The sequence below is a fragment of the Echinops telfairi genome, unplaced genomic scaffold (assembly GCF_000313985.2).
Source record: "Echinops telfairi isolate 266 unplaced genomic scaffold, ASM31398v2 ScPeMD7_25;HRSCAF=90, whole genome shotgun sequence".
Taxonomy (NCBI): Eukaryota; Metazoa; Chordata; class Mammalia; order Afrosoricida; family Tenrecidae; genus Echinops; species Echinops telfairi.
Window position 1 is genome coordinate 20,829,286 of NW_022103922.1, and position 18,031 is coordinate 20,847,316.

The 18,031-nt window shown below is 40.3% G+C and overlaps 1 protein-coding gene across 3 annotated transcripts in view; it reads left to right on the plus strand.

Moving 5' to 3' along the window:
* FOCAD (focadhesin) overlaps positions 1-18,031 on the plus strand; it is a 262,779-nt gene that overhangs the window by 129,860 nt on the left and 114,888 nt on the right. For all 3 annotated transcript variants that reach the window (XM_004706558.2, XM_045289109.1, XM_045289110.1), the window contains 3 exons: positions 9,058-9,192; positions 11,255-11,305; positions 12,309-12,392. In XM_004706558.2, coding sequence (XP_004706615.1) covers positions 9,058-9,192; positions 11,255-11,305; positions 12,309-12,392 — 270 coding nt within the window. The remainder of the gene's footprint in view (positions 1-9,057; positions 9,193-11,254; positions 11,306-12,308; positions 12,393-18,031) is intronic.

Sequence of the window (18,031 nt, forward strand, 5' to 3'; positions counted from 1 at the left end):
CAGCAGCCCTGGTCTCTTGATGGACTAGGCCACTGTGTTCAGTGAATGCCCCTCTGGTTTATGACTAAGGGGGATGGTGGGGAGGGTAGTCATGTCCCCCTGGTTTCACTCATGTCCTGTCCACAGTTTGAACCCTCTTAAGTGACAGGACCCAAATCTGTACCACAAACTCCCTTTGTTCCATTTCCTTTTGATTTTTTTCCCTCTCTCGTTAAAACCGAACAACACAGAAAGCCTTGGGTGCATCTGCTTTGGAAATGGCGAGTGTGTTAGGGGTCATGAACGTGAGAGTAGCTTTGCCACATGGAGGGAAACTATTCCTGATTCACTACATGGCTGCAGCGTGGGGATGCGAGCTGAGCTTTTCCATTCCTCACCAGCTAGAGGACAGAAGCAACAGAATACCAGCTCTTCAGATTATAAGGGACTTTCAAAAGCAGCTCATTCTTTTCATTTCTTTCTCGTTTACATAACACCTCCTTGATAATAAACTAGTTCCACATACCAAAAGACTGTGAAATAGCTTAAATAAACCTGAGCTAGTCATTTTTTATATGCTTACAACCTTTAACCCCTGCATTATTAGGATAAAGAAAGAATGTTATTTTCCCCATCGTTTCTGCTTCATTGATTGTGTCTCCTAAAGTCCCTCTCTTCCCCCCACCTCCCATCATTGTATCTTGGCCGCAGAAGCATCCTGCCTTATGAATTGTGTGTGCTGAATTAGCTTAAGGGGTCTCCTCTGCCTGATGATGACTGGGCTCCTCTAATTGTGAAGGCCGTTTCTTTCACCTTCCTTATGAAAAGGGCAAATAAGGCGGATCATAGTCTCAAGGTTTTTATAAAGCCTTCCCTCTACTGGAGCAAAGCATATGGACAAAGGAGTGGGCTGTTCTCAGGAATGTCTAGAAATAGCTTTTGGAAGTCAAATGAGAAGATAGAGAACAGTCACATTGGCAGCCCAGGAGGTAGAGAAAAGGCGCTGGTTCTTTGGGGATTCCTTAATTTTTTCTACTGGTTCCGAGAGTATTAACACTCTTGCACTGTATACAGCATGCTTCCATACATTGTCTCAAAATGGCCTTTCCTGCTCTCCTTGTGGTACACACCGAGCAGGTGGTACTAGTGCTATTCCTGTCTTGCAACTGGGGAAGCCGATTGAGGGAGATTCATGATGCTGCCTTAGTCGCTCAGCTCGGGCCCGGCAGAACCTGGGTTTGTACTCCAGCCACGTGCTCTTCTCAGTATGTCCCACTGCAGAGGGTCTTCCTGTCTGTCCTGTTGCGTGTCACTAAGGTTCTTGTGGAAGAATCACATGGGAAAAGTTCATTCTCCGCTGGAGACATAATAATGTAAGCACTTAGAATCGGGTAAACTGTCCAAATCTCATAGACACAACTAAGATGTTCTGAGTCATTCCCGTATAAATATACATACCCGCCATGTGCATAATTTCTGCGTCTTGTTTCTCATGGTTCCTCATATTTTTACATGTGTGTTTTGCTCTGTTGCAGTGACAAATCTGCTGTTATTTTAAATTGTTTCTTTGCAGTTGCAGGCAGTCCTCAGGTTACACATGTCTGATTTACAGATGACCCATACTCGCCCCTTAAGCTTCTGTAAATCTGCCCTGGCTTTGAAAATATTGCACGAACTTCGGCTCGTGACAAACCCTTCGTCGCCTGCACTTGTTTCCTGAGCAACAGGAATGGCTTTTCCTGGTAATGTAGTGTAGTCTGTATATTCTCCCGTTCGGGTATGATAATTGTCACTTTGTTCTATTGCTGTTTTTAACAGTCACATTATAATGTGTTTAGATGGAAGATCTTTTTTATTTATTTTGCTAGGTCTGAGAAATTACTGTTTTCTGTTTTGTGATTTTGAAATGATTTAAAATTTTCAGAAAAGTCACATAAATCACACAGGAGGCTAGATACATGTTCTGATTCCTTCCTTTCCACCTCATTGGTAACAGAGGCTTCCCCAGCCCTAAAGAGCACAAGATGCTTCCACCCAGGACACCTGTCACTAGAACAGATGAGATTGACAGCCGTTTATTAGTTTCATGCACTGAGAGCCCACTGAAGGAGGACACTGCACATTATGAAGGGCCAAACAGGAGTTGTCCTGGGGCACAAAGTCCTCGTGGGTAAGCACACTTCGTGGATGTAGCCAATTCAGGAACCCCCTCCCTCACTACCGTTAAATTGATTCTGCTGCTTAGTAACCTTATAGGACAGAGTAGAGAGCTGCCCCTGTGGCCTTCTGAGACTATAGGGGTTTTGGGTTTTTTTTTTTACTATAGACTTTTATAGGAGCAGAAAGCTGCAGCTTTCTCCTGTAAAATGGCTGGTGGGCTTGAACCACCTACCTTGTGGCTAGCATCCCAACGTGTAACTCACTGCGCTACCAGTGCCCCTTGGGAACTATCCTGAATGGGTGCTTTGCCCTCAAGGTAGAGGATGTAACCAGAGAGAGCAGGGGGATTCACCGTTAGGTTTTTGGGGTCCTGTGATGCCCAAAGCTGTCAAGGCAGCACTTATAACTTACAGTATATACAATAGAATGTTATTTGGTGGTAACAGGAGTAATTACTGGTACATGCAACAGTGTAGCTGAAGCTTGAAAACCTTGTGCCAAGAGAACGAAGCCAGTCCCACAAAATAAGACATAGTAACACGGCTTGTGAAAAAGTGGCATATAACACCATAACCAAGAGAGCAAGGTTCACGTCATCAGTAACATGATAGAGCAACACCATACAGTCCCTTACCACTAAATGCAACCGCACAACTGTAAACGCATATTGTATGACTCAGCTTTATAGGAAGTGGCCAGATGAGTAAATTCGTAGAGGCAAAAAGTAGCTTCCTGATTGCCTGGGGCTGGAGGCTTGGAGAGGAGTGGGAAAGACTGCTAATCATTCTGGGACTTTTTTCTTCTTCTTTTTTAATTAAAATATCATTTTATTGGGGGCCCTTACAACTCTTGTAACACTCCATACATCAATTGTATCAAGCATATTTGTACATATGTTGCCATCATTATTTTCTAAACATTTACTTTCTATTGAGCCCTTAGTATCAGGTTCTCTTTTTCCCCCTCTCCCCCCACTCTTGTGACCCCTTGATAGATTATAAATTATTGTTTTCATATATTTTTTAAAGATCATTTTATTAGGGGCTCATATAACTCTTATCACAATCCATACATACATTAATTGTATAAAGCACATTTGTACATTCATTACCCTCATCATTCTCAAAACATTTGCTCTCCACCTAAGCCCCTGGTATCAGCTCCTCATTTTTTCCCCTCCCTCCCTGCTCCCACCTCCCTCATGAACCACTGACAATTTATAAATTATTATTTTGCCATACCTTGCCCTGTCCAACGTCTCCCCTCACCCACTCTTCTGTTGTCCGTCCCCCAGGGAGGAGGTCACATGTAGATCCTTGTAATCAGTTCCCCCTTTCCAGCCCGCCCTCCCAGTATCGCCACTCACACCACTGGTCCTCAAGGGATCATCTGCCCTGGATTCCCTGTGTTTCCAGTTCCTATCTGTACCAGTGTACATCCTCTGGTCTAGCCGGATTTGTAAGATAGAATTGGGATCATGGTAGTGGGGGAGGAGGAAACATTTAGGAACTAGAGGAAAGTTGTGTGTTTCATCATTGCTCTGTCACACCCTGAGTGGCTCTTCTCCTCCCCGAAACCCTTCTGTAAGGGAATGTCCAGTGGCCTACAAATGGGCGTTGGGTCTCCACTCTGCACTCGCCTCCCCCCTTCATTCACTATATGATTTTTTTTCTGATGATGCCTGATACCTGATCCCTTTGACACCTCGTGATCGCACAGGCTGGTGTGCTTCTTCCATGTGGGCTTTGTTGCTTCTGAGCTAGATGGCCACTTGTTTACCTTCAAGCCTTTAAGACCCCAGATGCTATATCTTTTGATAGCCGGGTACCATCACCTTTCTTCACCACATTTACTTATTCACCCACTTTGTCTTCAGCGGTTGTGTCGGGAAGGTGAGCATCACAGAATGCCAATTTAATAGAAAAAAGTATTCTTGCATTGAGGGAGTACTTGAGTGGAGGCCCAATGCTGGGACTTTCTTTTAGGCAAGATGAAAATGTTCTCCCTTGGATTGTGATGATTAAAACAATTTTGTGATATGAAAATCCAACTAATTATTCACCCACGTTCACAGATTGTATGGTATCTGGGTTATATTTTTTAAAGGCTGCTATTTAAATAAAGAAAAATAATAGAGTTTTGTGTGTTTTTCACCATGTTTCCCCTAATATTACCATTTTTATCACTATAGCACAAGTTCAGTATCCCGGTAATACTTTGGGTTAAGCCTAGGCCTGTTAACTGCAAGCTCAACCCACTAATCACTGCACTGGAGTCTCAAAAATCTTACTCTGTCATACAGAGCTGCTCTGAGTTGTAACTGACGTGATGACACTCAGTGATGGCTCAGTTAATTAAAAGTAAACAATTCGCCCTGGTGCAATAATACTAAGCTACAGATGATGTTCAGATGTCACCAGATTTCCAACTAAGGCTCTTTGTCTTAGCCATAATCTCATGTTACATTTAGTTCTGTGGGAATGTTTGGTGTTGCTTTATCACACGTACTGGGGATATTACCCTCGATTTCTTGGTTAAAGTATTGTGTGACATATGTTTTCCATAGCAAGTTATTATTTTTTTATATTAGTAATTAGTAAGAATCTTGGGGGGGATCCTTATTTGCGTTCAACAATTACAGTACTGTCCCTCAAGGGTGGTGGCTTTATATCAGAGTTAACATTCCAATGCCCAGCCTTCTGTTGGCAATCAGTCCTATCTTCTCTTTCCCTGTGGGCATTTAAAGCCCTACTGTTCGGTTATGACAACTGACACCATCCTCACAAGACCTGTGGGCTCATTACAAGTATTCTTCTCTTTGCTTCTGGTACTTCTGCTTCTTTTCAGTTCAGCTCCACTTTTAGTGATTTAAAAAAATATGTTATCAGCCATTTCAGATGTGATCCATCACTGTTTTCTTGGAAAACAGACGGTCATTGGATGATGAACAGTGAAGGCAGAACAAGACAATAAGGTCAGGGCCATGAACTTGGCTAATTTGGTATAGTTCAACACACAACACCCATCAAAAGGCTTGTGGATCAGATCCACAGACTGTGGGAGAGTGTCATAGCAAGATAGTAATAGGTTGAATTCAAAGCAGATCAGGTCTAGACTAGCCCAGGATTGGGAAGGTCAGAGTCTACGTTGTTGCTGTGGCTCTGCCTTGCTCACAATTAAGGTCATGGTTCATGGCTGGGATCCTTCAGGATGACATCACAGTCCTCATATAAAGGACCACTTCAGGGCAATGAATGTCCAAATGCGCTTTACGCAATTGATGTGTGTATGGATTGTGATAAGAGTTGTATGAGCCCCTAATAAAATGATTTTTAAAAAAAGGACCACTTCAAATACTGATTTTCAACCTTTTAGAAAGATTGCTTGTTTTTAATTTTTCTAACCCCAGAGACTACTAATACGATACAGCCTGTTTCCCCCATCTTCCTTGGGAAGGTTAGGGTCTTTTTGTACTTTTGCAACTGGCAGCCAGGAATCTTTTCAGAGACCTACAAAGTACAACAGAACACTTTTTCACACTTGGGAGGCCATACTTCCTCATAGAATCTCACTTTATAGAAATATTCCAATGATGAAACTGAAATTTGTTAACCAACCTCATTTCTGCACTCAAAACCATTTTTCTTTTCTTCTTCCTACAGGACATCTCTCTTTAGATGTCTTTCCAGCAACTGAGATTATACATATCTTAAATTGAGTTTATCATCTCCATCACCATCTCCTTTAATGGACTTCTTTAACTTTCATTCTTCGTGTGCTGTTCCTATCCACCCAGGTCTCCAGGACAAATAATTTCACTGGCCTGGGAATGGCCTATGTTCTTTCCATTTGTTCTTTTTGATCTCAGAATTACTATTGCTTGGTGTGCCCGTGCTATCGGTTATTGATAAGTACTCATAATCCATTGTGTCCCTAACCATACAGGTAAGTAGGGAAAGAGAAGTGCAGATCAGGATCATTCTCCTTAAAGGACTTAATATCTAGTTGTAGAGACAAGTTACATATACCAGAAATAGTGAACAAGACCAGACAGTATATAATTAAATGCTAAATTGGGTAGCACAGACATCTAATTATAAGAAATTGGAGGGAAGGAAAGGATAAGATGAGGGCCTGAATTTTTAGAGAATAGTTAATGAGGATGTCGTATTTAAAGGAGGTGTGAAACAGCATAGGTTGGAACCGCATGGGCATGTTAAGAAAACATGGACTGTTAACAAGTGCAATGAGCAAGCAAAAGACTTTTTGAGAACTTTACAGGCTTTGTACGCGTTAGAGTAATGAGTAAAACAGTACAGAATAGGATTGGAGGAAGAGGCTAGATGACTGCTTCTTTCAAGTCTTTGGCTTTTATTTCCTTTGTCCCCTGATTCATGAGTCTAAAGGCTGCGTTTGCCTTTTGCTTCTAGTCCACACTGCGTGAGTGTTCCTGGCCACTGAGTGGTCCCCCAGCCTTTGTCCCCTGGCACTCATGCTTTTGTGTGACAATCACATGCTTTTTGTTTTGTCTTGTTTTGACCCATTGTTTCCATTCACCTATGGCATCTTTGTCTGCTGTTTGCCCCTCTGTTCTCCAAGTCCCATCTCCAGACTGACCACTACTTGATACTCTCTCCCCCCTCTGTCATATGTATTTTTCTGCATAGATTCCCCTCAAATAGTTTCTGTTGAAAATATTTTAAAATATAAGTATTTATCCCGGTCTGCCTTGCCCCCAATAATTTAGCATTATGTATATATTTCACTTCCCATTCAATAAGGTGGTAAGTTTTTAAGGCATTAGGGTCATGTTTTATAAGTGATTGTCCCTCAAAGTCCGATGTACCACTCTGTACGTGTATGTATACAAATTGTTAAGTGGGAAGCCGGTTTGCTAGGTCAACTTTCCCCAAACCACAACAAAATGTTTATATATATACATATATAAAAGGAATACTCTTTCTTCTATCTTTTCCTTTGAGTCTCTCCTTAATCTGTGTTCTTAAATCTATATAAATTCATTAAAATTTTATCCCTTTCTACATACTCACCCATGTCATTTTACTGAATAAATATTTTTACAAATATTTTACTTATATTTGTAGATGGAGATAAATTGTGTGTGTTTAAAGGAGCTTAAAGAACATTAGAGAAAATACTAGAGTATTGTAGAAAAATAATTCTTGTTGAACTATCCAACTGATCTGACACCCAGGTAAATTTTAATAATTTAAAATGTTAATCAAACATCTATCAGTGGAGAGAGCATCTGTTGTAGTGGGAATTAAGCTTACAAAGACATTTCAATATCCTTAAATCCAGACCTTCACGCAAACAAAGAATATTTAATTTCAGCACATTCCAAAAAATAAAACAAAACCCAAACAAAAAACCTGACTGCCACGGAATCAATGCTCATAGTAATCCCCTGTGGGTTTTCACAACTGTATCTGTTAATAGGATACAGTCCAATCATTCTCTCGCAGAGCTGCTGGTGGTTTTGAACTGTTGACCATATGGATCTCAGCCCAATGGGTAACCATTATGCCACCAGGGATCTTAGGTTAAGTTAAAACGAGATTATATTGGGGGGAGGAGGGGTCAGGCGGCTTTACCTTTATTTTATTATTTAACTTCTTTAAAGATATCTAAAGTACTTTAAATATACTATCTCAAATTATAATTTTAAGTAACACAATTACGTTCCTGTCTCCTTTAAAAGCTTTTAAGGTGGTTTTATGAGTGCTGGAGTTATACATACTAACATTCTCACTTTCTGAATAGTGATAAAACCCAGTTTTAGCTGGGTTGAGAAAAGTACAAGAACTGTGGAGTCCAGTTTTAGCATTGTTCTAGAATTATCTCACCCTTCAGAGAATGTTTCTTGGACAATGTATAAAGTAATCTGGAAATCAATTTGTAGGTCTTTAGATAGGGCCGGGAGGAGTGCAGAGAGGTGGGGAGGGAGGGAGGGAACCAAGGGGGATAGAGAAGGGATGAAAGAGAATTTCTTTGTTTAACCAGAGTAATGCGGTCACAAAACAAGCAAACAAGAAAACATATTGTTGAGAACGAGGGGGACTGGATCAGACCCAAAATCCGTGTGTAGACAATAGGACATCCCCTCACAGAAGAGTCACAAGGAAGGGATGAGTCAACTAGGGCACTGTATAGCACCGGTGAAACACACACTATTCCTCTGGTTCTTTGAGGTTTCCTCACCCCCCACTATCATGACCCCCGTCCTGTCTTTTACTGTGGGTCAGGCCAGAGCATGTGGTACAGATAAGAGCTCACAACACATGGAATCCAGGTCAGATAAATCCCTCAGGAACAGAAATGGGAGTATCAATATCAGGAGGGTAGGGGTAAGGTGGTGAGAGGAGGAAGGGGGAACCTGTCGCAATGACAGACACAAAACCACATACCACCCCCTCACATAAGGGGAGGAAAAACAAACTGTGGGGGAAGGGAGACAGATATGAAAATAATAATAGATGTGAGGGGGGGAGGAAAGAAAAAAGGAGGAGCTGATAGCAAGGATTCAATTAGAAAGTAAATGTTTAGAAAATAATGATGGCAACAAATGTACAAATATGCTTGATACAATTGATGTATGGAGTGTTACAAGAGCTTTAAGAGCCCCTAATAAAATGATCTTTAAATAAATAAAAACTACCCCCCACAAAAAAAAAGTTATGTGGTCAAAAAGCAATTTTGTGAGGCAGGCTGAATCTTCTTCAGCAGTTTGTAGTTGTTTGAGTAATTTCTTCTAAGGGTGGCACTTTATCAATCTTTAACTTCTAGGAATGGTCTCTTTTTAAGCTCCTTGATAATGTAAGGCAAAGTACCTCAACTAAAGACTCTTTGCAAGTTGGGATTTCTTTCAGGATTGGCACTTTTTAATTTGCTTTGCAGGTTGTTTGCATTCGCTCGACTTGGAACGCTCTCTCCCCAAAGCTGAGCTGTGACACCAGACCCCTCATTGTGAAGACCCTCAGTGAACTGTTTTCTCTGGTTCCCTCCTTGACAGTCAATACAGTTGAATATGAGGTACGTATGGGGAGCCCAACGAGTTCCCTATTTCCATATTGGAGAGGTGTGTATGATGGAATCACTTTCAGAGTAACTATAATCTGTTTTATTTTTGTTCTGAGAACATGCTGGTACCTTCATGGGCTGTTTGGAGTAGAAGGATATCTGCCCTTTGCAATACCAAGTGTTCTCACTTCCCAAACAGCAATTATAATGATGACGTGCTAAAATAACACTATGATATGTGTTATAATCGTTATGGTGGTGATTTTTAAAAGTCAGTATGTGCCCGGTAGTAAAGATGTATTTCTATTTGTGCTTTACGAGTAGTTTTTCCATAGAGTTTGGATTTTACATGTTCATTTACATTTTCTTAATATTATCTATAATATCAAATATTATAAGACCATTGTAAAATATATCTTAGGAGAAAGAAATAATTTGAAGCTTTACTCAGTACTTGTCATTAAAGTGTGCTGAAAAGCTTAATGAAAGAGTCTTTTCTGTAAATTTATAGCTTCCTGATTAATATTTATTGTAATGTCTCTTGTTCAAGTGACATGACGAGCCAGCAAGCAGTGAATTACATTTATGCACCTACCTTTATAAGCCATATTCTCTAACACACTTATCTCTCTTCTTACCATTTCTTCAAAGAGCAGCAATTCATTTTCACTTGCAGTCTTAGTGAACTTTAAGTGTCACTTATTGCTTCATAGACTGATAATCTACTGCTTCACAATAATAGTCCCTTATATGTTTTGGATCATAGGATCAGGTTGGATTTTAGGATAGTGCTTATAGCGTTAAGTGCTGCACACTGAATAAAATCAAGTCCATCCTTAATGAGGATACAATACCCAGCACAGTGCCTGGTACATTCTATGAGGGGCTTCAAAACATTCACAGGAAATTTTCATTATCTTTTAATTCCATTTTCCTACAAACTTGTGGGTGTTCCCTTGTATATATTTCTTCATTGTGGAATAAAGAAATGAAGGAACAGAGAGTATTGTGAGGTCCACTTATTCATTAAACAAATATTAATTGAATATCTGCAATGTACCAGGCATGTAACTTGACCAAGATTATAACTACTGTATATACTCATGTATAAGTCAAGTTTTTCAGCACAATTTTAATGCAGCTTTTGTGGTAAAATTGGGTGCCTCGGCTGATATTTGGGTCAGCTTACACTAGAGTATATACGGCACTCAATGGAGAACTGGTGTCTGAACCCAGAACTTCCCACCTTCATTGTCGACATTTTTCTATCACACCATGTTGTCCATCCCTTCTTTCCAGAAGCTCGAAGGTTAGTAAAAGAGATGCAATGACAATTAAAATAATACTTGATGAGTATAGTTAATCAAAGGAGGGTGGTAGTAAAAGTTATCAGTATTCTTGGAAGAATCTGATGAAACTTTTAGTTGGTACTCTTTGACTTGGTCTGTGAAGAATTAGTAAAATGCTGCGTCCCTTTGAAATTTGGGGAACTGGAATGTGCAAGGGCTACAGAAGAACGCGGCATGGTTTGGAAGGACAGAACGTTAGACATGCCTGAACTGAAGTCGACACCGAGTCTGGACGGCAACAGGCTTTATCGGCTCAGCAATCCTCTGAGCTGTGTGTCATCTTTGAGGAGCATTTCTTGGTTCTGTGGCATGGGCATTCAAAATGAAAAAAACATAGTCATTAGCCTAAAGAGTGGACAGCCCAGCAGCCAGACACACACACACACACACACACACACACACACACACACACACACACGCATACTAGATGTTAACGTGCGCCGTGACTTTGACTGCTTAGAGCAGAGAGAGCAGTGGCCTGAATGAGACTTGTGGATTTGTACTCAGACCTGAGGAAATCAGTAAGACATGGGTACACTTAGAAATGTAATACGTTTAACATCTCCATATGTTAAATATTTTCGCATTATAACTAATGGGTAAATACATATTCGGGGTCAGTTATTGGTGGTATAATTTTTAGGTGACTGACTAATTAAAAGTGCTTATTCATTCAATTTTAACTTTGTGTTCAAAGTGTTTTCTGTTCTTTACTGACTTTTCAGAATTTTAAGATTCAAGCCCTCAGCTTCCTCTGGAATCACACTCAAAACAAGGTACTGTCACGTGGTGGGTCAACGACACACATCAAAGCTAGCAAGGGCATTGTAAAGTGACACTCTTATGATCAAAGATATTGCTCCTTTGAAATGATTGATTCCGGATTTTTAAACCGTCATGACTATTAATATGCTTAGGTTTAAAAATTATCCTGTTTATTCGTATTAGTAATTTTTTACATAAAGTGAACTTAAAATTTCATGAATCTTACAAATGTGAAGAACAGTTGCCATTGACCTCAAATGGCCCTTCCCCTTCAAGGTTTTAATCCCTTCCCAGAGTCACAAGCATGCTGACCAAAAATATAAACACACCCAAACATTTCAGTCCATTTATTTTGTTTTGCCTTCAAGGTTTGGTGCGCCATGGTGGGGTCTGCACGCACATTCCCAATTTTGTGGAGACATTTCTTATGTGCCTTTTCCAATCAAGCAGTACAGAGAAGGAGTGTAGGTAGCACTATTCCGAACCCAGAGAGGGCAGAGCTTAAATCCCAGAAGACTGACATGCCCAGTTAGCAGGTGGAGAATCAGAGATGGAACTCAGGCCTGTCAGACTCCTGACCATCACACTCCTTCCATTTTCCACCTTATCATATGCGGACCTGCACACTTATAATTTGTTTTATGTTTAATGCCCTCGGATAAAAGTCATAGCACTTCTGATCCTCTGCCCAGTGGCATTGTCTTACTGGTAACAAGCACATGCTGTCCAGAAAAATCTTTAGTGCAAATAGTTTTCCCATTTGTTCTTATTTTTCTTGTCAGGCCCTTTCACAGCTTCCTTCATATTTGCTTTAGAAATGAGACTCCACTTTCTTAATCTCTTTCCTGAAATTGTAGGTATATATCCTCTTGACCCATGCAGGCTTAAATGTCATTCTGAAAGCACTCATTGGAAAACCTGGGCACTGGTGAGGGAAGGCTATCTTTCTCTAGGCTTGATATTTATTCCATGATTGTTCATTTGTTTGTTTATGTTTCCTTCACCCCCATCCAGGACCCAGTTGTAGCACATGCCGCATATAAGTCTTTGTCGAACTTTCGGGCAGGGGAACACACCATTCTTCATCTGCCTGAAAAGGTAGGCATTTCTTCGTTCTCAGTGCTATATCTTACTGGCAGATCTCACAACTTTATTTGAATCCCCTCTCTCAGGAGATCCTTCCTGCTCATTATGTAGTTCTAGATATGCTGTCCACAAAGGGTAAGTGTTTGTATTCCTGAATTTTTGATCTGCAAAAGACTGTAGCGGTCTTAGTCATCGCAGATAGTGAATTTAAATCTTTGGGGCAGATGGCAGGTACGTTTGGTGCTTTGCAGGCTCCTTAATGTGCCTCGGTGTCTGGCTGCGTCCCTGCACTAGTGGCTTGTCCAAAAAGGCTGTGCCACTTTAGGAACCCCTTTGCCAAGTCAGCACACCCTGATGACCTTCAAATCCAAGCCTGGCCTGCATGGACTAACATTTTATACCACCTGTGCAGCAAGGGATCTGTGTATGTGAGGAGGAATTGAGATGTCGCAGTGTGAAATAGTGCATACCCCCAAAACACACACGTGCTGCCAAAGAGTCTGTTCTGACTCACAGGGTCCCTGGCTAACACGGGTGGGGAACCTTTTTTTTTTCTGCCAAGGCCAATTTGGATATTTATAACATCATTTGTGGACCATAGAAAATTATCAGCTTAAAAATTATCTTGCTGTATTTGGTCAAAAATGTAATGAACTCACCCCTAATGTGATGGCTGGCATTGCTTCTCTTTGGTGAGGAGTGTGGAATGAATGCTTCTGTGGACCTTATGTGGCACACGGGCTGGATGGTCCCCATCCCTGCTGTTCCTGGGTCTTTCCAGGAACAGACAACCTCACCTTTCTCCCGTGGAAATGCAATGGGTTTGAAGCACTGACTTTGCAATTAGCAGCCCGTTACCTGCCTCACAATACCTTCAGTGCTCCTTCAAATGAGACACTTGTTCGCCACGAAGAACTGGATCGAGAAAGTATAGCCGTCTTCTCAGAGGTAGTGCTTGATAGGACATGATCTTGAATTTTGACTAAACTAAAAACGTGCAGTAATTTCTCTCATCTCAGACAAGTAGGTAAATGTCTGCTGTTGCATTTAGTGTCACTGCCAGCTCAAGTGCATACAGATGTTAATGAAATGCCTTTAGTATGGATGTTATGTGTCCTGTGACTCACTATTAGCCCTTGAGGTGCAGTGGCAGCAAGGGTCGGCATGCATTCCTAGGGATAATTCCTGGATGTACAGACATTAAAATGGATTTGATTTTTTTTTTCTTTCTGGATTGAATTTTATACAGAGATTAGATGCCAGTAGGAACCAGGCAAACTTCTTCTCTTGGAAACTAAAGACAAATAAAGGAGACTAAAGACAAGCTCTTGTAAAACCAACTCTTAAATTACACAAGATTTCTCAACTGTTGGAGGGCTCATAAAATTGGATTGTTCAGAGTGGATGCATTTTCACAAATGAGAATGTTTACAAAAAGATGTTCTGTGACCCATAAAATAAAAAGATGAGACTTCGCACTATGCTCCAGTAACTGGAAATATAGATAGCAGCTAAGGAAGAAATAACTCTACACTTAAGTTTAGTATTAAAACTCTCCCAGTAGATTGGCCATAGCATCTGAAAAGATGCCTTTTTAATTTATTTTCATTATTAGTAAGCAATTGCTCGTTTAGATGGCAGTATAACAGCTACCTTTATTTTTAGCTTTTGTTGCAGAAATATATCCAGTTAGAGTAATATCTTATAGTAAAAAAACTCCCACATTGTCTCAACTGTTCAAATCTATCTTTTAAAATACTGATATGCTTAGACTGCCCTCTACTTCATGGTCCTTTCCCCACAAGCCGCCCTGCATGAGTCAGTGAGGCCATCTGCTTCCGGTAAGATTTGCAGCTTCAGGAACCTTATGTAGGGTCACTGGATGGTAGGGTCTTTTTCAGTTTCTGATTATGATTGTTAAGAATTTATACTCAACTAAATGCTACCTATATTCAGCCAAATGTTAGCTCCTTCTTTAATCCACCTCTTCTACAACCTGTAGTTCGTGAATGGCCTTAAATACCTCTTTATACTTTCCAGCAGGAAGAGCAGCAATGTCCTTAGGGTTAGGATTTATATATCTATTTGGGTTTTCACCATCAGAGTGCAAAGAACTATACAGGAAACTCATATAGGTTTATCTTTTTAAAGCTTGCTTTTTTATCTCTTTTTTTTCCATCCCAAGCCCCTTTCTAGGGCGTAATCTACTCCCCAAAGTAAAAGTTTCTCACTCTGGTGGATCTTCTCAACTCGGGTTGGCATGAGGGGAGTACACGTGGTCCGAAAAAGTAGTCTACTCTGATGTCGATCCTATGGACAAGCATCACTTCCAAGACTGCACCACACCTTCCTTTTCTTCTTCTTATTTTATTGAGCGAGGCTGCTTTTGAGCAAGGCTTTTTACATTCTGCTTCTTTTGAGCGAGGCTTTTTACATTCTTAAAGACCACATCTGTGGCCATACCACGCTGAACTCACCCGACCTCATCTAAAGACCAAAAGCCCAGAAAGTGGTCAAGGTGTTTACATCACACCCAGGTCCCCCTCAGTTAACAATTTAGTCATCTCTCCACATCTGCCTTATCAATGATGAGAGTGATGGCAAATAGAGGCTACTTTTCCATGAAAGCATATTTTCAAGTGCTTGAAAAGTCATTGCCAGGAAGGGACTTTTATAATGCATAAACCAAGCTTATTCTTTGCGTTAAAAGAGTGTCCACTTTGCACCAAAGGCAATTGACATTTCAGAGGCTGGGTAGAACAAAGGGAGCAATAGGGATTGGCAGAGACATCAGAAGGAATATTTAGGGTTGAGCAAATCATTACCCTTCGGAGGGATGGAAAATGTCAGTGGATAGTGGACCTGAATGAGAGCATATGAGTTAGGAATGTAAATGCCAAATTCATCTTTCTTGTCATTGATTTGTTATTGGGAAATCCTGTAGACTTAGCAGTAATATACAGGCACTATTTGTGTTGATTTATTGAGTTGAAATCTACTAAATACTAGACAATGTCTTATGACATTGTTGAATGATGCACACGTTTTGTTTGTACAAATACCATTGGTAACCAATTTATATTTGAAAATCTAAAGCTGGTACCAAAATTTAGGGGATTTTTTTGAAAGTCTGTTGATTCTATTCTAATGTTGAAAAATAAACACAAATAATTGTTCCCTTCTACTTTTTAGGGTCCTAGCTATCTGTCCTTCTTTTGTAACATCTCCAGCCCCCAAAAGACACGCACACACACACCCCTGTATAGAACAGTTTTCTTATAAAATAATCCAAAATGGTGAAACATTTAGGCAGAGGATTGGCTTCTCTCTTGACTTTGGTTCATTAAGAAATAGGGATTTTAAAATTAAACTTCCCATGATAGAGATCTACAGATAGATTGTTGTGTTGATTTCTGGAGTGAGTAATATAAAAGAACTGATTATGCATCCAGTGTTGCTATAAATACGGCCTAACCTCGTTGGCTGAGATTTAAATGAATGTCACTGCATTTATCAGAGGCTATTTCTCTTTTAAAATGAATTTATGCAGATACTTGACATGTCCCAAATAGCATCTTCTGTTTACACTCAAGCACTTGGATTTTCATAGGTTATATATATAGAAAGGTGATTGAAAAGTTATCAGATTTGTAACCAACATCCAGTGAGTCATTTTGTAAAGATATGTCTCCAGTATTCAGTTGGAAGCAGATTTCAAAACTAATTTATCATTATATACTTTTTTTTCAATAAGCTTATTAATAATTGAAGGGTTTTCTTGTTTCTGCTGTTGTGATGGTAGTGATATGTATGTGTTTTTAATAGACAAGTAATTTTTCTTGGGTGTTTTAGTAACTATGTTAGACAGAGTTTTCATAGAAGAGTTAATATACTGGAAGTCCTTCAACTAACATGGGCTGCTGGGTCCAAGGTCAAGGAATCAGACAGCAGAGTCCTCCCTCTGGCAAGGCAGGTAAAGTCTGCCACAGGCAGCAAGCATCAGGGTGGGTCAACAACAGTCAGTAGCTCAGGAACTTAGCAGAACAGGCCCGGATGGGATATGGAACTCAAGCACTGCAAGGCAACAGGATCCACCAGCCTCAAACTGTGATGTATGAAACAGCAGCATGGTGAAGCAAGACTCTAAGGAGCCTCAAGCTCTAGCAACATGATCCATGGGTTGGCTTGACCCATAGGTAGTGCAGCTCCCAGGTTGAGGCAGAGACCAAGCTAAAGCAGCAGCATGCTGGTTTTATCACCAGAGAGCAAGAGAGATGGGGGTGGGCCTTGCAGAGCCATTTATCACTTTGCCCTCCAATCAAACTGCCACCTGATTAATCCCACATGTTCCTATTGGCCAGGCTGGCACAACAAACCTAACTGTCACAGCAACTAATGCAGTCTTATTGCCAACATGTTATGACTTCAACCAGTACTCTTTTATAGCCTCCTCTTGCCTCTTCCTACTTGTGCTCAGATTTATCTGGTTTGTTTGTTGCATGCAAACAAAGGGAAAATACTGAAGTTAGCAACGCGAAGCTGGAGTGAACAAATTCTTCAGTAACCAATGCAGGAAAGATGGATAATGGAACTCTGGTAGGACACAAAATGGTCAGTTGCCACAGAGAATCAACTTATATTTGTGTAAACAAATTGAAGGAATGGTTGGCCCATATATATGTAAAACCTGTCATTTATACTTAAATTGCAGTATATTTGTGATTTATTTGTTAAGATACGTGCAAATGAGATATGCAGAAACATGCCATCTACTTCATAGCAGACAAACTAGTGTAGGCCCCACTTATGTGAGAAACTAGACAGTTTAAAATGGATGCATGGGTCAAGTCTCTCTCTCTCTCTCTTTCATCCTCTAGTCTTTAGTAATGGGCTGACATGTAGCAACAATTGTGAAGATGATGCAGGACAAGGTTATGTTCCATTCTCTCATACATAGGCTCATTATGAGTTGACACACTGGATAACAGCGAATAACAACAGCTTTCTAAAGTGACTCTCAAAGATATTGAAGGCCTTGGTGCTGTGACTCATTTTAATGTAATTAGAACCAGATGGGATAAAATGTGTGCACATACGATACCCTTTTATCCTACAGAAGTGATATCCGGAATAATTCTGGATTTGGAAGCTTTGGGTCATTTGGTTTGCTTCACACAGCTTAAGGCATGGGTCGGTTTACTTTTTTGGGTCTTCTTCTATTTACCCTCCCCCTCCTTGCCCCCCTCCCCTTCTTTCTCCTTTTCACTTTGAATTATAGTCTCCTCCTTCATTGCTGCCCTTCCTCTCTCTTGTTTGTCCCTTTCTATTTTGAAAACCCTTTATTTATTGAGATATAAATCACATACCATACAATTAACCCATTTGGAGTTTGAAACCCAGTGGCTTTAGTAGATTAACACTATATTTTTATGCCACTGTCACCACAATCTCATTTGGTAATATTTTTGATTGCCTTAAAAGAATTGCTATTCACATGAAGTCCTCATTTCACCCTTCCCTCCCCATCTCTAAGGAACCCATGCTTCTATATCTATCTTTCTTTTTTTAATCGTTTTATTAGGGGCTCATACAACTCTTATCACAATCCATACATACATCAATTGTGTAAAGCACATTTGTACATTCATTGC